General features: G+C 42.5%; 1 protein-coding gene across 1 annotated transcript in view; it reads right to left on the bottom strand.

Moving 5' to 3' along the window:
• Nucleotides 1-22,077, bottom strand: part of wnt10a (wingless-type MMTV integration site family, member 10a) — an 80,184-nt gene extending 58,107 nt beyond the window's left edge. Inside the window, exons 1-2 of the mRNA XM_060930438.1 lie at nucleotides 21,569-22,077; nucleotides 15,691-15,953 (exon numbers count right to left, since the gene is read on the bottom strand). Coding sequence (XP_060786421.1) covers nucleotides 15,691-15,953; nucleotides 21,569-21,642 — 337 coding nt within the window. The 5' untranslated portion in view covers nucleotides 21,643-22,077. The remainder of the gene's footprint in view (nucleotides 1-15,690; nucleotides 15,954-21,568) is intronic.
• Between the last annotated feature and the right edge of the window lie 221 nt (nucleotides 22,078-22,298).

Raw genomic sequence — 22,298 nt, 5'->3', positions numbered from 1 at the left:
CACAGTTTATAGTCTTAGATCCAACAATAAGTTCTTCCTGTCAGCACTGAACTATAGAACCCTGCTTACTCTTGGTGACAGAACCTTTATGGCTGCTGCACTGAAACTATGGAATTCTTTGACATATGATCGCAGATGCACCACTGATTTTAATGTTTTCAAGACTAAGATAAAAACAGTCCATTTCCAGCAGGCATTTGGATGAATGCACTCTTTTAATATATGTATATTTACTCATCTCATCTCATTATCTCTAGCTGCTTTATCCTGTTCTACAGGGTCGCAGGAGCCTATCCCAGCTGACTATGGGCGAAAGGCAGGGTACACCCTGGACAAGTCGCCAGGTCATCACAGGGCTGACACATAGACACAGACAACCATTCACACTCACATTCACACCTACGCTCAATTTAGAGTCACCAGTTAACCTAACCTGCATGTCTTTGGACTGTGGGGGAAACCGGAGCACCCGGAGGAAACCCACGCGGACACGGTGAGAACATGCAAACTCCACACAGAAAGGCCCTCGCCGGCCACGGGGCTCGAACCTGGACCATCTTGCTGTGAGGCGACAGCGCTAACCACTACACCACTGTGCTGCCCCGTATATTTACTTTTAGACATTATCATTAGTTATATTTAGTAATTTGTTTTAGTTGTTTGGCACTTTTGAAAACTGTACAGTTGAATTTGCATAGTATAAGTAATACTACTACTACTACTACTAATTATTATTATTATTTGTGAAGGGGTAATCCAGGAACAGGGTTGGGAATACTGATGACACTCATGATGCTGCCTTCAAATTTGGCCAAAGTAAGAGGCTTTCAAAATGGGACCTTATGTTGCAAAAACATAAATACACCTCTTAGCTATGAAACAAGCACTCTTTCACTTTTTATTTGGTTTAATGAAAGCCATGTCTGTGAAACCTTTAATGAAACAAAATTATGGGCTTGCATACATTGAAGACACATGCAACTCGAATGTTCGCAAATTTTGCCCAAATGAGGAGCTTTCCAAATGTTGCAAATGCTTCCATAAATGTGTGAGAAACAACATAATAAACACTGTCAGGCTACATGCGTCCTTTACACTTTAGGGACATTTGCCTCAGTTACAGTGCAAAACCAATGAAGCAAGCTTCACATGCTGAACATGTCGTGGCTGATCATGTGCGTTTCCCATAACCCTTTTGCACACATTTGTGTGTGTTACCTTGCACAAAGCTCCAGAGTGCTGGGCCTCAGTGTTGGCTTGCCATCAGTCAGAAAGCACACTGCTTGCAGATTGGGACTTGTCCTATTCAGTAGTGGCTTTTTGCCTCTGTGTCCTGTTTTGTCTGTTTTTAACTTGTGACTAATGAACGTATTAAGTACAAGGTGCGAAGCCGCCAGCCTGTGGAATGTGCTGCATTCAGAAGATTGCATGTTGAACCACGTGCGCCCTCGGGGACAGGATTTGGTACAAAATACTTGGATGACATTCAGTTATCATTTTAAGCCTATTGACCCAACACACACGCACATGCACAGATAGAAAGAAAATCCCACACAGAGATTTGCACACAATGTTTTCCGTGCCATGATTCTGCAGGGGCTAAAGGACGGATGGCACTTTCGACCATGACACTAAGGAGGACATGGAAATGCTGTTTTAAGGCTCCCACCAGAGCAGACAAGAGCAAATCAATCAAGCGGATAATTTAGAGTGTGAGACACGGCCGGCTGCACTGATGGCACAGGAAGTGGGAAAACGAATTAAAGTTTGAAGGAAACTGTCACTCTGGGTTACGAAGAATCAACTAAACAGGTTTATGCTGCCAGCCGCTGAGAGTTGGGAAAGTGCTGAGAGCAAATTCACAGCACACACACAACTGCACAGTGGTGACACACTACGTTTTTTCCTGGCCCAAGATCCTCAGCCAGATTAAGTCTCCATCCAAACTGCTAGTATTCTGCTGTTAGTTTGTGCATCTTTAAGCTACCTAGTAAATCTTCTCTGCACACATTAGCTAGCTATCTCAGCTTACTAAATCTGTCTATTGTCGGGAGGATGATTTGATACCAGAGACAAAGGCTGCATTTGAAACAGAATGTTGCCTCACTGCTGTAATAGACAGGCGTCTCATAAGGCAGGATTTACGACATAATCTAAGGATGATGGTTTAGAATGACCTTTTAGGACAGTATTTACGGTAACGTGTGGCATCAGCCAGCCCTGTAACTAAACCAAAGAGTTAGCTAGTTGGCTAAGACATGCCTCACAAATCATATCAAACCCATGTACTTGGTTACAGTCATGGGGTTATAAGATAGTACACTGTTAATTTCTTCATAACATTTCAAAATCTAAGCCAAATAATTCCTTAAACTTATATTTGTATACCAGTTCACTTTTCTATGAAGTTCAGTTCACTACCTTTTTTTTTTTCATTGCTTGATGGAACTGCTGCACAGACTTATGGGTAATACACAGCATTGAGGATACATCAAATCAAATCAAATCAAATCAAGTTTATTTGTACAGCGCTTTTAACAATAAACATTGTCGCAAAGCAGCTTTACAGAATTTGAACGACTTAAAACATGAGCTAATTTTATCCCTAATCTATCCCCAATGAGCAAGCCTGTGGCGACGGTGGCAAGGAAAAACTCCCTCAGACGACATGAGGAAGAAACCTCGAGAGGAACCAGACTCAAAAGGGAACCCATCCTCATTTGGGCAACAACAGACAGCCTGACTATAATATTAACAGTTTTAACAGGTATAACCCTCAACTGTCCTCATGGGGCCGTCCTTCACAGGAGTGGGGCGATAAAACTCCGACCAGACACAGGGCACCAGGATGGATCAAGCAGGTCCGAGGGGCAGAAGAGGCCAGCATCCATGTTTCCTTCAACTGGGGACAGTTTGAAGGCATCTTAGAAGACAAGAAATCAGTGTTTGGTCCTTGATGCCTTGCTGTCTTGTTAGACATCCTCCCGAGACAGCATTTTCCCCATTTCAAACACACCCTATGTATCTATACAGCTGTGATTTCACTGGTATGCACTATGGAATCTACATTGTGCCAAAACCCCAAGAATCCAGATAAGTCTTTTTTTTTTTAATTCTTGCAAGAATCTGGATCATATCTAGAGTTTTTGGTGTTTATTTATTAAATATTAATTTTTTTGACAATAATGTGATCAGAGAGTACCCAACAGCATGGGCTTTCATCATATATGGGTGATGAGTTTGAAATAGGCGGCACGGTGGTGTAGTGGTTAGCACTGTCGCCTCACAGCAAGAAGGTCCGGGTTCGAGCCCCGTGGCCAGCGAGGGCCTTTCTGTGTGGAGTTTGCATGTTCTCCCCGTGTCTGCGTGGGTTTCCTCCGGGTGTTCCGGTTTCCCCCACAGTCCAAAGACATGCAGGTTAGGTTAACTGGTGACTCTAAATTGACCGTAGGTGTGAATGTGAGTATGAATGGTTGTCTGTGTCTATGTGTCAGCCCTGTGATGACCTGGTGACTTGTCCAGGGTGTACCCTGCCTTTCGCCCGTAGTCAGCTGGGATAGGCTCCAGCTTGCCTGCGACCCTGTAGAACAGGATAAAGCGGCTAGAGATAATGAGATGAGATGAGTTTGAAATATTTGGCAAAACCATCTCTGGATTCTGGGGTATTTTGCGCAGTGATATGTATCTCCCCAGTGTTCTACAGTACACTAGGGTATGCATGAGAATGAAATTTTACTAGTTGACCAGAAATAAAATGTATCAACGTTTCAAGAAGAAACTTTCAGAACATGACTATTTTTATGCTGTTTTACAACATATTTGTGCAGCCGAGAAAGACTCAAATGGCACTTCCTTGCCACATGGCCACAGGCTTGCTCACTGGGGATAAATTAGGGATAAAATTAGTTCATGTTTAAAGTCTTTAATTTTCTGTAAAGCTGCTTTTTGACAATGTCTGTTGTTAAAAGCACAATACAAATAAACTTGTATTACGTTACAGTCATTTAGCAGATGCTGTTATCCAGAGTGGCATACAACATACCTAGAGCAGCAGTTGGGGGTTAGGTGCCTTGCTGAAAGGCACTTCAGCCATTCCTGTTGGTCCAAGGATTCAAACCAGCAACCTTTTGGCCGAAAGCTGCTTCTCTAACCATTAGGCCATGGCTTCCCCATCACTTGACAACTTATCAACCACAGACAGGCTACAAATGACATTTCCAGACTGGTGACTAATGAAGCCATGGCCTAATGGTTAGAGAAGCAGCTTTGGAACCAAAAGCTTGCTGGTTTGATTCCCAGGACCAAGCAAGGCACCTAACCCCTAACTGCTCCCCAGGCTGCTCTGGGTATGTTGTGCGTCACTCTGGATAAGAGTGTCTACTAAATGCTATTAATGTAAATAAACAAATCAACTGGTATAAATGTGTAAAATAGTTGTAATAAATCTGTGTCCCATATTACACCATTTAAAGATGCACTTGTGTGGACGAGCTGGCGGCTGAGCTGAAGTCCTTGATTCTGAAACTGAGAGTGCAGCATGGAAGCTCATGTCCATGAATAACAATTGCTCTCCTTATAGCCCAAAGAGTCAGACTTCCTCAGATGAAGGATGTGATGTCTACAGGAGCATTTGGGAGGTTTTTCCATGATATTCAACTCTGGCCTCAGTAGCATCTGAAAATGAGTCTGGATTTGAGCTGATGTTGAATAGTGATCTGCAGCATGTGGCTCTGAAAACACTCAGTGCTGGTCATGATGGCATTCACTACCACAGTGCATATGGGAGTAGGATTTAAAAAAGTCTTGCACACAATTCTACACTTAATACAAAGTGTATGAAAGTGATAATCCTAATCATTCAATTGTGCTAGCAGCACTGGCACAAATTGTTACTCTCACCCAGGACCTTTCAACTTTATTATTATTATTATTATTATTATTATTATTATTATCCTAACATTTTAGGATGCTATTTCTCCCTCAGTTTTCAACCAATCATCACCAAATTTCACATGAAAAATACCTCTGGGCTGAATTACTTTGTGATGACTTTTGGTGCTGATCAGGATCACCGAACCAGAATAATCCATGAAAAACAAGCTTTTTTTTCCCAATCACTTATAATTCTGTCTGTTAGGGGCAAGGATCTCTGGAGGAGTAGTACCTTTCTGGTTGGGCTATATCAGCTGGCATCCCAGACTGGTCTCCCCATATCCAGCACCATGCGAAGCGTAACTGATGGTCAATCCTTCATCAGTAAGGGACCATACCACCTAGCCTCTCACATGGTGAAGACTGTCTGCAGTGGCTCTCAGCGCTGCCCCTAGTGTTGCAGAATGCAGCGGATCTAGGTGAGCAAACCCCGAAAAAAAAAAAAAAACAGGGTCAGCCTTACACGGGTCAGCCCACTGACCCTTTCAATCTGCCTCTTTGGCAAAGTTGTGGTGATATGTGTTTCTTTGTGATTCCACTCCACAAACAAACCACTGAGGAATGCTACAGACCCAAGAACATTTAAGTTCAGATGCTACTAGTGCTCTGCATTGCTCAGGGGCCTGGTGCTCAGAGGCCACACCAAAAATTCCTGCATCATAGTTTTGGACAGCATAACAGCAAGCATGACGGACCACGGGTAAAGTCTCATGGACCCCTTGGTTCTGACCAGTCCAGACCTAATTGTAATTGCTCTAAACAAGTTAAGTTAGCTTGTTGGAATGTACAAACTTTGTCTGACACAGCAACATCTAAATGCCAGTCCCCTGAATGACGCACAGCACTAGTAGCATCTGAACTTAAATGCCTTAACATTGATGTTGCCTGTCTCAGCGAATGCCGGATACCTGGAGAAGGCGAGTTTTTTGAAGAAGATTACACCTTCTTCCACTCAGGGAGAGCACCTGAACAACCAAAATTTGAAGGAGTTGCTATCATGATAAAGAACAGCATCCACCCACATGTTATCAGCTGGAAGGGAATCAGCTCCAGGGTGATGAGCATGTGACTCTGAATGAGAAATTTTACAGTCACAGTCATAAGCATATATGTCCTGACTCATAAACGTCCACCAGACGAGAAATCTTTATTCTATGATTAGCTGTCAAAAGTTCTGTTAACAGTCCCTCACTTGGACAGAATATTTTTGCTAGGCAACTTCAATACCCGTGTGGGCACTGATATGGAAGCCTGGCCAAATGTAATTGGCCATCATGGTCTCAGAGACGTAAACAAACAAGGAACCCTCTTGCTTGAATTATGCACTCGCTTTGGCCTTTGCATCACAAATGCCCTCTTCTATCATGCAGACATACATAAGGGGACATGGCAGCATCCAAGGTCTAAAAGATAGCACCTTACTGACTATATTATAGTCCATCAACACTACAGGAGTGATGTCATAGACTCAAGAGTTTGTCGCAGTGCTGACTGCTGGATGATCACAAAATGGTATGTGCTTGCTTGAACCTCCGATTTCACACTTCCGCACAAAGGTGGAAAAACAAAATGCCAAAGCGACTCAGTGTCAGCTGTCTAAAAGACCCAGTGATAGCCCAACAACTGAGGGAGACTTTAAATAACAATCTGCCCAACAACTGTAGTGAAAGCCAGCTACTTAGCCAACATTGGGAGTGCTTGCAGGACACTATTTACAAAAGTGCCAAGAGCACAGTTGTCCTTCAAAGGTGCAATCACTGGGATTGGTTTGATGAAAATAATGATACCATCATGAGATTGCTGCAGCAGAAACACAATGCATTCCAAGCCATCCTAAGAAATGACACCCCATCAAGTAGGGAGAGTTACAGGTCAGCTAGGAACACCTGCCAGAAAGAACTATTCCATTTTCAAAACCAATGGTGGCTGGATCGTGCCAAGGAGATTGAACAGCATACCAAAAGGCATGATTCGAGATCCTTTTTCCAGGCTGTGAAATTTTTATACCAGCGGTGCCAAAATGGTATTAGCCCCATCAATGATGATTAGGGCAACAGGTTGACTGAAAAAGAAGAGATCTTGGGACGCTGGAAACAACATTTTAGTGACCTCCTGAACCAACCAAGAGCAGTAAATACCAGTGTTCTCAGTGAAATACCACATCTAACTATCCTCACTGAACTTGAAGCAGCACCATCCATGGAGGATTCCACTCCACAAACAAACCACTGAGGAATGCTACAGACCCAAGAACATTTAAGTTCAGATGCTACTAGTGCTGTGCATTGCTCAGGGGCCTGGTGCTCAGAGGCCACACCATAAATTCCTGCATCATAGATTTGGACAGCATAACAGCAAGCATGACGGACCACGGGTAAAGCCGCATGAAGGAGGAATTTAAGACAGCACTCAATCATCTAGCTAACAATAAAGCCCAGCAGAGGTCCTTAAGGAAGGTGGGCCAACCCTCCACAAGGAACTCCTGAATCTCCTTCTCTCTGTTTGGAATGAGGAAAGAGTACCACAAGACCTGAAGAATGGCATTATTATTACCATCTTCAAAAAGCATTGTTGCATTGTTGTTATTACCTGCAGTAATTACCAAGGAATCACATTACTTTCTGTCATTGGCAAATTATTTGCCCATGTGATCTTGAACAGAGTTTGGCCTAGCATCGAGAAACATCTCCCTGAGGCACAGTGCAGCTTTAGAGGGGGGTGCTCCATGAATGATATGATGTTTGCCATCTGACAGCTCCTGGAGAAATGCAGAGAACAGCATCAAGAGCTGCATATACTATTCATGGACCTAGTAAAGGCCTTTGATACTATAAGTAGACCTCTCATGTGGATACTGCTGCAGAAGATCAGAATACCATCCAAGATAGTTAACATCATACAGAGCTTTCATGATGGCATGGAAGCAAGAGTATTGATTGGAGGCTAGTTTACTGAACCATTTGAAGTATCTAATGGCCTGCACCAAAGGTGCATTCTGGCCCCTACACTTTTCATTGTCTTCTTCACTTTTGTCCTCTGCCATGCCCACAACTCAGTGTCAGAGTTTGGTGTGAAGATCAAATACAAACTTGATGGCAGGCTCTTTAACCTGCAGAGGCTTAAAGCGAAGTCAGTATCATGTACAGATCTTGACGATCTCCTGTATGTGGATGATGCAGCACTGGTTACATCGACTCCTCAGTCCCTACAAGAAGGTGTCACAGCATTGCATAATTCTTGCAGTGCTTGGAGATTGTCTATCAGGAAACCAAAGGCTGAAGTGATGCATGTACAATGTGAGCATCCACCACCTATTATGATTGATGGCTCAGAGCTGAAGCATGCCGAACGTTCACATACCTTGGAAGCAACCTGAGTGATGACTCAACTCTCGACTCAGAAATCCAGCACGAGGTGTCCCGTGGAGTGGCCGCCTTCAATGAACAATGATCTAGATGCTTTGACTGGAAAGGTATTACACTGTCGACCAAGCTGACTGTGTATAAGGCTATAGTTTTACCTTCTCTCCTCTACAGGTCAGATACATGGCCAACTCTAGCTCACCACATTCTCCACCTTGAAGTTTTCCACCTGAGGTATCTTAGACAGACCTTGAATGTCAAATGGTGGCAACATGTGACAAATCAAGTGGTCCTGGAGCAGGCAAAATCAACTTCCATAGAAACCATCCTCCATAACAACAGACTCCGCTGGCTCAGTCATATCACTAGGATGGATGACACCAGAATCCCCAAACTGCTACTGTTTGGAGAGCTTAAGTATGGTAAATGCTCTAGGGGCAGACCCCTTAAATGGTGGAAGGATTGTGTTAAAGAAGACCTGAAAATCTTTCGTATCGACGTCAAATCATGGTACCAAGCTGCGCTGAACCGCTCAAACTGCCATGTTAAAGTTCAAGATGGGAAATGTCTCTGCGAGGAGAAACTGAACAGCAGAGGAAAGAAGGCACAAGAGAAAGGGCTGGGAGGGTACCCCATCATCAATATATTGACAGGGACTGTAAGTAAGTAAGCAAATAAATATAATTCTGTCACATTTCATGATTTTTTCAATCAGTTTTTTTTTTTTATTTTGTTCAGGGTGGCAGGGTGCAACTTTTCTTCACTAAATGTAATTCTCTATCTCTTACCACTCCGGATCTACAGGGTATGGTGACCAGATGTCCCAGTTTGTAACAGCTAGCGCAAATCACTGTGACTTTAATCATAGTGTCTATCTAGTTAAAGTTTGTTCATAAATCTGCTTCATCTAATCTGTAATATTTTCACACTAACAATGTATATTCATCTGCATCCTTCAGCTTTTTTTTCTTCAACAGTGGCCACTTGTGAATTAATTTGTCCCTTAATCTATGGAAATATTACTGTATATGTATAGGCAATGTATATTTTCACTTGTAATTAATCAAACTATTCTACTGCTGCACTTTATACATAATGACACTGTGGTATAAAACTCATTGAGGTCATCAGCTTGGACTGATCTGAAGTTGTTCTGTCCTGGTTCATCCCTCCTCTGTTCATAATCCTAATTAAGTTTAACATCTTGCACATGACCACAACAATTGTCTTTTCTCCATCTTCAGAGGACACAATAAAAACTTTCACTCACATGTCTGGCCATGAAATCTTTTTCACATCTTTTAAACATCCGTGACACTGGAGACTTTCATGCGGAGCAGGACGACGAGGCAGTGACCACATTAATCATCATACAGTGGGTGAGGTCATGTCTAGCAGCAGTAAGTCAAAGTGACTGGACTTGTAAACTTGAAGAGGTTTCTCCACTCAGCTCAGGCTCCTCATCAGTTTCCCAACAGGCTGAGTGAATGAGTCAGGCAGGTCACTTTCACAACATCATGACATTGAGGATAGAGTAAGAAGAACTTCAGATGAGTGGAGAACAGAAGATCAGGACTGGTGACATCTCAGCAGTTCTTTCAGATCCTGATCACAAGCACTTTATCAATTAGAGGATTACTCAAATGGGATTAGTTTTCCAGACATATGTCTACAGTAATTCTGATCAATTTCATGCCGACTACACACACCTCATTTTGGTATAAATGGATTGTTTTTATCTTTATTATAAGTGCTTGTTGGACAGGGTGTGGCTCATCATTACTTGGAGACATCACCATAACAGGTCGATATTTGGTAGTTTATTGTTCTATCTCATTTTGCTCATTTTGGTTTTCAATAGAAAAGAGAGAGTGCTTCCTGGAGTGACTTTACACTGAAGAAGTGCATGACATCTTTTCCTGTCAGATATAGTTCAGTTCAGAGGGCTTGATATTATCTGGAGTTATTTCCACTGCTTATTTTAATCCAGCCACTGGGGGTGCATAAGCGTACTCTTGGTGCTGGTCCCAAGCCTGGATAAATTGGAGAGGATTGCGTCAGGAAGGGCATCCGGTGTAAAACCATGCCAGATCTAACATGCGGATTGAAAAGAGAAATACCATGCCGGATCGGTTGGGGCCCGGGTCAACAACGGCCGCCTCTGGTACTGTTGGTCAACAGGGTACCGGTGGAAAGTATGCTACTGTTGTGTCAAAACAGAGAAGGAGAAAGAGGGGGGAGGCATGTTAGGAGACAGCATGAAAGATGGAAGGAAAAGAGCTTAGAATTGAGGGTAGAAACACTGAATGTGGGAACATTGACTGGCAGAGCAAGAGTGTTAGCAGGTCTGATGGAAAGAAGGAAGTTGGACATTTTGTGTGTGCAGGAGATGAGGTGGAAAGGAAGCAAGGCCAAGCACATTGGAGGTGGATGCAAGTTGTTTTATTATGGAGTCGATGGAAAGAGAAATGGTGTTGGTATTGTTTTGAGGGGAGAGTTGGTCAACAGTGTGATTGATGTGAAGAGGGTGTCAGATAGAGTGATAGGCATGAAGTTGGAGATTTAAGGAGTGGTAATCAATGTTGTGTGTGCATGTGCCCCACAGGTTGGATGAGAGAATGAAGAGAAAGAGTCTTTCTGTTAAAAGATGGATGAAGTGGTAGAAAGTATTCCGAGGGAGGAGCATGTGCTGATAGGAGCAAATTTCAACAGACATGTTGGCGAGGGAAACAGAGGAGATGAGGATGTGATGGGCAGATATGGTGTCAGAGAGAGAAATGTGGAAGGGCAAATGGTGGTTGATTTTTCAAAGAGGATGAATTTGGCAAAAGTCAATACATACTTCGAGAAGAAAGAGCAGCACAGAGTGACGTTTAAGAGTGGAGGAAGATCTACACAGGTGGACTACATACTCTGCAGAAGGGGTAACCTGAAGGAGATTGGAGACTGTAAAGTGATGGCAGGGGAGAGTGTAGCTCGACAACATCATGTGGTTGTGTGCAGGATGAGCTTGAAAGTGAAAAAGAGGAAGCATGAAATAGTAGACCCAAAGATTAAGTGGTGGAAACTAAAAGAGATTGATCATCAGAAGGAGTTTAGGGAAGAAATGAGATGAGCATTGAGTGGTAATGGAAGTCTGCCAGAAGATTGGGATACAGTGCCTTGAAAAAGTATTCATACCCCTTGAACTTTTTCACATTTTTCCACCTTACAACCACAAACTTAAAAGCTTTTTATTGAGATTTTATGTGATAGACAACACAGAGTAGCACATAATTGTGAAGTGAAACGAAAATGATAAATGGTCTTCAAAAATTTAAACAAATAAAAATCTGAAAAATGTGGTGTGCTTCAGCCCCCCTGCGTCAATACTTTGTAGAGCCACCTTTTGCTGCAATTACAGCTGCAAGTCTTTTGTGGTATGTCTCTACCAGCTTTGCACATCTAGACACTGAAATTTTTTCAGCCCCCCTGCGTCAATACTTTGTAGAGCCACCTTTTGCTGCAATTACAGCTGCAAGTCTTTTGTGGTATGTCTCTACCAGCTTTGCACATCTAGACACTGAAATTTTTGCCCATTCTTCTTTGCAAAATAGCTCAAGCGCAGCCAGATTGGATGGAGAGCATCTGTGAACAACAATTTTCAAGTCTTGCCACAGATGCTCAATGGGATTTAGACGTTGGACGTTTTGGACGTTGACTGGGCCATTCTAACACATGAATATTCTTTGATCTAAACCATTCTATTGTAGCTCTGGCTGTATGTTTAGGGTCATTGTCTTGCTAGAAGGTGAATCTCCTTCCCAGTCTCAAGTCTTTTGAGCCTCCAACAGGTTTTCTTCCAGGGTTGCCCTGTATTTAGCTCCATCCATCTTCCCATCAACTCTGACCAGCTTCCCTGTCCCTGCTGAAGAAAAGCATCCCCATAGCATGATGCTGCCACCACCATGTTTCACAGTGGGGATGGTGTGTGCAGGGTGATGAGCAGTGTTAGTTTTCCGCCACACATAGCGCTTTGCATTTAGGCCAAAAAGTTTAACTTTGGTCTCATCTGACCAAAGCACCTTCTTCCACATGTTTGCTGTGTCCCCTACATGGCTTCTGGCAAATGGGACTTCTTATGCCTGTCTTTCAACAGTGGCATTCTTCTTGCCACTCTTCCAAAAAGGCCAGATTTGTGGAGTGTATGACTTATAGTTGTCCTGTGCACAGATTCTCCCACCTGAGCTGTGGATTTCTGCAGCTCCTCCAGAGTAATCATGGGCCTCTTGGCTGCTTCTCTGACCAGTGCTCTCCTTGTTCACTCTGTCAGTTTAGGTGGATGGCCATGTCTTGGTAGGTTTGCAGTTGTGCCATACATTTTCCATTTTTGAATGATGGATCCACGTGGGTTTCCTCCGGGTGCTCCGGTTTCCCCCACAGTCCAAAGACATGCAGGTTAGGTTAACTGGTGACTCTAAATTGACCGTAGGTGTGAATGTGAGTGTGAATGGTTGTCTGTGTCTATGTGTCAACCCTGTGATGACCTGGCGACAAGTCCAGGGTGTACCCCGCCTTTCGCCCGTAGTCAGCTGGGATAGGCTCCAGCTTGCCTGCGACCCTGTAGGACAGGATAAAGCGGCTAGAGATAATAAGATGAGATGAGATGAGATGAATGATGGATTGAACAGTGCTTCTTGAGATGTTCAGAGCTTGGGATATTTTCTTATAACCTAACCCTGCTTTAAACTTCTCCAGAACTTTATCCCTGACCTGTCTGGTGAGTTCTTTGGTCTTCCTGATGCTGTTTGTTCTTCAGTGTTCTCTAACAAACCACTGAGGCCTTCACAGAACAAGTGTATTTATGCTGAGAGTAAATTACACACAGTAGGACTCTATTAACTAATTAGATGACTTCTGAAGGCAATTGATTGCACTGGATTGTATTTAGAGGTATCAGAGTACAGGGGGCTGAATACCAATGCACACCACATTTTTCAGATTTTTATTTGTTTAAAATTTTGAAGACCATTTATCATTTCCGTTTCACTTCACAATTATGTGCTACTCTGTGTTGGTCTATCACATAAAATCTCAATAAAAACTTTTAAGTTCGTGGTTGTAAGGTGGAAAAATGTGAAAAAGTTCAAGGGGTATGACTACTTTTTCAAGGCACTGTACTACTGCTGTACTAATAAGAGAAGCAGCAAGGAAGGTGCTAGGGTGGTCATCAGGAAGGAAGAAGGAAGACAAGGAGACATGGTGGTGGAACAAAGAAGTGCAGGAAATTATAAAAGAGAAGAGGCTAGCAAAGAAGAATTGGGACGATCAGTGAGATGAGGAAAGCAGGCGGTTATACAGAGAGAAGAGACAGAAGGTAAAAAGAATGGTAGCGAAGGTGAAAGCAGATGCATACTAGGAGTTGTACAAAAGACTGGAAACCAAAGAAGGAAAGACCTGTACAGACTAGCTAGACAGAGAAACAGGAAAGCGAGGGATGTACAGCAGGTAAGAGTGATGAAAGATGTAAATGGAAACATGCTGACAAACAAAGAGAGTGTATTAAGAAGGTGTAAAGAGTACTTTGAGGATTTATTAAATGAGGAGAATCCAAAAGAGAAAAGGTCAGATTCGTTGGAGACAGCAAATCAGGAAGCAGAGTTGGTTAGTAAGGATGAGGTGAGGGCAGCCATGAAAAGAATGAAGACTGGGAAAGCAGTTGGACCAGATGGTATCCCGATTGAGGCTTGGAGATGTTTGGGTGAGACGGCTGTGGAGTTCCTAACGAGATTCTTTAATAAGATCCTAGAGAATGAGAAAATGCCAAATGAATGGAGAGTGTGCTAGTCCCAATATACAAGAATAAGGGAGATGTACAGAGCTGCAGTAATTACAGAGGAATAAAATTGATGAGCCACAGCATGAAGCTATGGGAAAGGGTATTGGAGGCGAGATTGAGAAGAGAGGTAGCAATCTGTGAACAGCAGTACAGGTTTATGCCAAGGAAGAAAACATCGGATACAATTTTTGCTTTAAGAATATTAATGGAGAAGTACAGAGAAGGCCAGAGAAAGCTACATTGTGTGTTTGTAGACCTGGAGAAGGCATACGATAGAGTGCCGAGAGCTGAGTTATGGTATTGTATGAGAAAGTGTGGAGTGAATGAGAAGTATATTAGAGTGGTGCAAAACATGTATGAGAACAGTGAAACAGCAGTGAGGTGTGCAGTTGGAACGACTGAACGGTTCAAGGTGAAGGTGGGACTCCATCAAGGATCTGCTTTGAGTCCTTTCTTGTTTGCCATAGTGATGGATAGCTTGACAGATGAAGTGAAGCAAGAGTCACCATGGAACATGATGTTTGCGGATGATATTGTGATATATGGTGAAAGTGGAAAGGAGGTTAAGATGGATTTAGAGAAATGGAGGGATGCATTGGAACAAAGAGGAATGAAGGTGAGCAGTAGCAAAACAGAATACATGTGCATCAATGACAATGGGCATGAGAGTGTAGTGAAGATGCAAGTAGACGTAAAGAAAGTTGGTGAATTCAAGTACCTGGAGTCAACTGTGCAGGAAAATGGGGGCTGCGATAGTGAGGTGAGAAAGAGAGTGCAGGCAGGGTGGAGCAGTTGGAGAAGGATTTCGGGAGTCATTTGTGATAGGAAAGTCCCAACAAAAGTGAAAGGTAAGATGTATAAGACAGTAGTGAGACCAGCTGTGATGTATGGATTGGAGACCATACCCTTAATGAAGAGACAGGAGGCAAAGTTGGAGGTGGCAGAGTTGAGGATGTTAAGGTTTGCGATGGGAGTGACAAGGTTGGGCAGGATAAGGAACGAGCACATCAGAGGGACAGCACATGTGGAGAGCTTGGGAATTAAGCTAAGAGAGATGAGACTGAGATGGTATGAGCACATCCTGAGAAGAGATGCAGAGCATGTTGGAAGGAGAATGTTGAGGATGGAGCTGCCAGGCACACGAAAATGAGGAAGGCCAAAGAGGAGATACATGGATGTGGTGAGAGAGGACACGAAAGTGGCAGGTGTGGTAGAGAAGGATGTGGAGGACAGGGAGCAATGGAGATGAAAGATCCGCTGTGGCGACCCCTAATCGGGAGCAGCCAAAAGAAGAAGAAGAAGATTTCTACTGCTTATTTTATTGAAGGTTAAATAAGCTCCAGCTTGCCTGCGACCCTGTAGAACAGGATAAAGTGGCCAGACATAATGAGATGAGATGAGATGAGATGATGGACGAGACTAAAACGAGACTAAAATCCATCCCTGGGATAATCTGGAAGTAATTACATGAACTAATCCTGTCTAAAGATGGCTTAGGGTTGTAAGTTTTAACCCCAAATGCAATATCAAGTCAGGTCAAGGCCCTCGAGCTTTTACAGACTCGCTTCCATATCTCACCTCGGCTGAAGACGATGCTCTCATAAGGAATCTTGTTTCGCGTCTCAAGGCTTGAGCAGTTCCAGCGATGCCCCCTGAACTGATGCTGGCACTCGTGGATGGCAATCTGGATGCCCTGGATGGCTGAGGCTGTGACGTCTGGGTTTCTCATGCACATGTCCATCTGCTTCTTCGTCAGGCCTGGGAGGGTTAGACACACCGTGTTGGCATTGAGGATGGGCTCGATGTGCTTGGACAACCCAATGATCGCGTTCAAATCTGCCCTGGAAGAGAAGTGACAAAGAATGAGGATCAGATCTTTCTTCTTGCGTGTTTTCTCGAGGCCCACACTGTTCATTCTTATGATTGCGCTACAGTGACAGGTGATTGTTCATTTCCTGTGTTAGAGCACAATGCTGTAAAGAAGCGACAAATCCAAATGATCCTATGGTGCAGGTGATCTGACTTTCCTTCAGTCCCTGCTTACAACTTTAATACCTGCAATTAGTTCCCTTTTACGCACAGAAAGTGTCTAAGCATGGTTTCAGCTTATCCTGTCATATTTATGACCTCTTATTAAATGTGTATAGAGACTTTAGGAAGAAAAATAAAGCTTGGAAGGAAGCAGCAAAACTCGCTGGGGCATCAGTTAGCATAGCTTTACTAAAATAAATCAGTGAACAAAGCTTGAACAAAGTAACACCAAATTCACACAACTGATTTTCACACTGATCAGTGCATTATTTAATTTGAGTTAAACTATTTAGCTTTAGAAGATACAGCAGAATAGATTTAGGTTTATAAGAACAGTATACTTATTTATATATGTTTAGTAGCTACTACGGTTTTTCATGGGAAGTAAAAACAGGCCACACCTACATGAGGCAAAGCAACATGAGTGTAAATGCAAGTTTAGCTACAAAGTCAATAAACTTAATGAACTGTTCACTCACTTCAATGAAAGAGTATACTGTTAATTTTGTTTCCTTATTTATTTTCAGACTCTTGGCAGTGTTCTTGAGATTAGCTGGGATGGGGTAAACACCATTTCCTGTACAATTATCATAATAGAAGTAAAACAATATCAAGTGATTGCTATCGTTTCTATAGTAACAGATGATTCACAAAGACGTGTCCAGCTATCGCTTCATATACGTAAACATGTGCAATCATCGATATGGTGACGTTTTATTAAAGTAAGGAGACGTTGATTTATGTAACATTTCTGTAAGGAGTCTTCAGTGGCAGCACTGTGGAGCAGTCAGAGGTGAAGCTGTAAGTTTAAGTTTTCTGACACAGGCGTTCTGATGTCATTAAAAAGGTGTTGTTGTTGTTTTTCCCTTGCATAAATGGAAAAAAGAAACAAAGAAGGAAACAAACAAAGAAAAGCTAAAATGACAAATAGGGAGGGAGAGAGAGAGCATTGTCTGAGATCTTCAGGATGGAGGAGTTCACACTCTGACTCCAGGAGAGAGAAGAATAGAAAAGGTGGTGAGAGAGAGACTGTTAAATCTGCTCTAACTCCAGAATATGGTGATGAACTCTCACTGGATGAAATGTCCCACACCTGTTGATCTTTAATAAATAAAACATACACCATTGGAAATCACTGCGTTCTCAGAGGAATAAAACACTGGGTAGGAAAATAAAGTCCACTGTGCATTGGGCTGTGTCACACCCTGCAGCGTGGATTAGTTCCTCATCCTGTTTCACTCTGAATTAACTGAGGAAGTGAAGTTTGAATAAAAAAATAACGATCTAATTCAGGAATGATTCACGAGCTGAAGTGGTGAAGTGCTGCACTCAGATTATAAACTGATGAGAGAAAGGGTGACCTGGAGACTGATGGGTTACAGAACTTCATGAGTTAGTGAAGTTTAAATGAAAATCTGAGTGAGACAGTTTATCCTCCTGGCCAATGATTATTTTCAAAAAGAAGTCAGTTTCTATAAATCTGCAGCTGAATTTCCAGTGTGGTTGAGCAGCATTTCCATTTCTATCATTTCTTTAATTTATTCTGTCCATTCTGATGATGCTAAAGGTTCAGGAGAGCTCGTGCAGGTCTCAGTGATCCTCTGATTTTCATCTTAATAAGTCATGTTTAACGCCTGGCCACGATACACATGATGCTGCTCGCATCAGCCACCAGCTCTGAAATGGAGTTGAATGTTTGAAGCAGTGTTTCCAGTGTTTCTAGTGATTCCAGTGTTTCCAGTGATTATTACATTAGGTCCTGGTTATGGTTTCATGCATCTGATATCTGAAGGCAATTTCCTCCAGCTTTCTGACACTAATGTAACTCAGACCTGAGACAGAGATGCGAACTCGAGCCCTCATACCAACACTTCACAGGAACCTGTACACTGACCATGTGACAGATCCTGACTCACATATCACTTAGGGCTTCTTTAAAACTGTCACAGAGAACCGTGACTCAAAAACCAGGACCGTAAATGCATTCATACACAGCTTCACTGTTTAACAATCAGAACAAAATACAGAAAGGGAAAAGAAAGAAAGAAAGAAAGAAAGAAAGAAAGAAAGAAAGAAAGAAAGAGACAGACAGACAGACAGACAGACAGACAGACAGACAGACAGACAGAGACACACAGGGAGAGACAGACAGACAGACAAACAAGCAGACACACACACACAGACACATAGTGAGACAGACAGATGGACACACACACACACACACACACACACACAGATAGACAGGCAGACACACAGGTACAGACAGACAGACATAGAGAGACAGACAGATGCACACACAGAGACAGACAGAGAGAGAGAGAGAGGCAGGCAGACAGACAGACAGATACACACACACACATATGCACACACAGACAGACACACATAGAGAGACAGACACACACAGACAGGCACAGACAGACAGAATAATAACATCGTGATGATACATGCAGCTGTCCTGTGTCCCTCAGCCCGGGGTTAAACATCACTGGAGCTCTGTAACGAGTGTCGCGGCTGTCAGCAGGATCGATGCTGTTTCCTGGTTGATGTGATTGTTTAAACAGAAGTATGGCTTTGTTTTGGTTCATGTCAGGCCACTGGTTTAACTTCCGAATGTGTCATGTTTGTTGTCACTTGTTTTGCATTTGTTCTTGATTAGCTTGTGTATTTAAGCCTTTGTTTTTCAGTTGTCGTTTGTTCCAAAGCCTTGTTTCTTTCCCAATTATCGTACTTCTTTCTCGGGTTTGTTTTTACATCTTACTTTTGACCCACGCTGTCGTCTTCCCAGGATTAAATTTGGATTATTCGAGTCTGTCTCCGCCTGCCTGGGTTTGGACTCCTGCTCCAGACTGTGATGGTGAACGATTATTAAGGATGTGCCTTAATAAACACATTTATCTGAGACACCTGGAGATTTAAAGAATAAAATAAAACCAGGAGGTGGCATTCACACTGACACATGTTAAGAGCTTAAGCATGTGCTGAGAAGTCGAATACACACCAGCAGGGTTATACTGGACAGATCAGATTATTTAATTTGATTCCATTATTCATCATTTATCAGATTCATGTTTTTTTTTCATTATGGGGTTCAAGCCCCGTGGCTGGCGAGGGCCTTTCTGTGTGGAGTTTGCATGTTCTCCCCGTGTCCGCGTGGGTTTCCTCCGGGTGCTCCGGTTTCCCCCACAGTCCAAAGACATGCAGGTTAGGTTAACTGGTGACTCTAAATTGACCGTAGGTGTGAATGTGAGTGTGAATGGTTGTCTGTGTCTATGTGTCAGCCCTGTGATGACCTGGCGACTTGTCCAGGGTGAACCCCGCCTTTCACCCGTAGTCAGCTGGGATAGGATCCAGCTTGCCTGCGACCCTGTAGAAGGATAAAGCGGCTAGAGATAATGAGATGAGATGAGATAATGAGATGAGATGAGATGTTACATCATATTACATTTTACCGCAAAGAAAAATAAACTCTACTTCCTTCTTCAGTCTGTATTTTCTATCCCTGATTATTGAAAAGTCCACATCAATAGTGACGTACTGTACAGTAACCCGACTCTGAATACGAGCAACTTTCCCTGCGTAAACATTCATCATTAAGTGAAACATCACAAGGTTTTTAAAACAAGAGAAATCAAATCAACCCAACGGATATTTAATCAGAATCTGATGTCACACACAAAATCTCTCACAGGTGGAATCTAAACACTACATTAAAAAAAAAGTTTACCTTCTGAATAAATAATAAACGATAACCAGACACTAACGCATCACAGATTATTGTGCTGTACACTTCATTTTTATTTATCGTATGCACAAGGAGTGCAGATGTGGTGTACAGATGTGGTGAGGGTAATGAGTGAGGTCACACAGGCACATTACACCGACATTAAATGAGTGTTAATGTGCAGGAGAAATGCCTCTGGCGTGACGCTGAGGGAGTCAAGGGCCTGATAAACCTGAATGAGGAGCAGTAAGACCAGAAACATCCACCACACAGCTGCCACACCGTGATATCGTCGCAGCAGCTCGTATTCAACACACAGCTGGGGAAAGGCTTTCAACAGGACAGTGCTGGATCTCTCAGACAAAAAAAAAAAGATCTGCTTAAATGTTCATCAGACAATCTTTTTATATTTTGGATTAAATAAAAAATAGATAGATAGATAGATAGATAGATAGATAGATAGATAGATAGATAGATAGATAGATAGATAGATTCCTTATCACAGAATCTGCAAATGTTCTCTCAGCATGTATTTTAACCCGAATATCAGTAGAAATGACATCTTTTTCTTCTTCTTCTTCTTCTTGGCACTGAGTTCACGGAGCCTTCAGAAGTCTTCTCAGTGTAAAGTCACTAAACCTGTTCCATCATCTGAAGCTGCACTTAAAGTTATTTGTATGTTTGTACACGGCTTCATTTAGCTCTGATAATAAATGCATTATTAGACACACTGTAAAGAGATTGACTGCTTCTCACATGCGGCACAAAGAAAGGATTTTATTCTATTCATTTTTGTTTTCACTTTGCATTGTTCTTTCTGGTTATACACGTATCTACATGTGAAGTGAGAATTAAAACAAAAACAAAGATTAAAAAGCACTTGATCTGAAATGGCACTTTTTTCTTGTTTATGGAAAATAGTTTGTGAGAATGTGAGAGAGAAGAGGAGCCGAGGAAAAGAAGAGGAGATGAAGAGAATAGAAAAAAATAACCAATAAATAAATGAAGAGGTGAAGAAGAGCATCAATCTGGAGAAGAAAGAAGAGAGGAGGAGGAAAAGAAGAAGAAATGGGAGAGAAAAACCAGAAGAAATATAGAAAGAGTGAGAGAACAACAGCAAGGCAATACATAGAGGAGAAGAAAGAAAAAGAATAATAGTAGAAGAATAAAAATGAAAGAATAGAAGAGAAATAGAGAAAAACGTGAGACAGTGTAAGAGGAGAAGAAAGATGTACAGAAGAAAAGACAGAAAAACAGAGCAAGAAGAGGATGAAAGAATGAAAGAGAATAGAAAAAAGACAACAAATAAATGAGGAGTGGATGAAAAAGGAGAGATGAAGAGAAGAAAAGGAGAATAAAAGATAAAGGAAAGTAGAAAAAACAAAATGAGGAGAAGAAGAAAAGCAAGGAAGATGAAGGAGATAAAAGAAGCAAGGAGAAAAATAAAAATGAAGATTTTTTTAATAGTCCTGAACTAGATGAGAAGGCAGAGAAGAAGAGAAACTCCAGAGGAGAGGAGAAGAGGAATGAAAAGATAAAAAGACAGAGAGATTAAGAAGAGAACAAAAAGGTGAAGAAATAAAGATGGAGAAAATTTGATAATTATACAAACTGAATGAAGAGGAGACAAAAAGGAAGAAAAGAAGAACAGACGTAGAGATAAAATGAGAAGAATAAAAGATGAAGGAGTGAAGAAGAGCTTACCTGTGGAGGAGAAAGGATAAAAGGTGGAAGAGGAGGAACAGTCTCATCCTGAAGCTCTCCATCCACAAATACATTACTCTAACAATAACGTAAAAAATGGTCCTGTGGAGTGTTCCAGTAGAGGTTCCGCTACAGATCCTCTCAGATGAGATCAGTAGCTGTTCCTCAGACGAGGTTCTTCTGTGAGATCAGTGTGGAGAACTCCAGTGCTGTTCCTGCAGGAGATCAGACCTGCTGAAGGAAAAGAAGAAGCTGCAGCTCGGCAGCTTTCATCGCTTTCAAAAACTTTCCTCCAGGTGAGTTCCTTCTGCACCTTTATGGGGTGTGTGTGTGTGTGTGTGTGTGTGTGTGTGTGTGTGTGTGTGTGTGTGTGTGGTGAGCAGCTGGAGCAGAATCTATGCAGGATAACTGGTGTGTGTGTGTGTGTGTGTGTGTGTGTGAGAGAGAGAGTGTGTGTGTGTGGAGTGTACTCTAAACCTCGTGCTTGTGTTGTTGGTCGCATTCTGAGCCTCATGTAGCGCAGGGAGCTTCTCCAGCCAACAGCGTCATCTCTCACACACACACACACACAGACACACGCCCCCACGTGCACACACATGAGCAGTGCGGGCAGCAACACGCACAGAGAAGAGAGGAAAAACCCCTGCGGAGGAGGTGGTGTGTGTGTGTGTGTGTGTGTGTGTGTGTGTGTGTGTGTGTGTGTGTGTGTAAGTGAGTGAGAAAGAGTGTT

This window comes from Neoarius graeffei, chromosome 9 (assembly GCF_027579695.1).
Source record: "Neoarius graeffei isolate fNeoGra1 chromosome 9, fNeoGra1.pri, whole genome shotgun sequence".
In the NCBI taxonomy this organism is placed as follows: Eukaryota; Metazoa; Chordata; class Actinopteri; order Siluriformes; family Ariidae; genus Neoarius; species Neoarius graeffei.
Note: the sequence above shows the minus strand (reverse complement) of the source record. Positions and strands in the feature narration are given on the sequence as shown.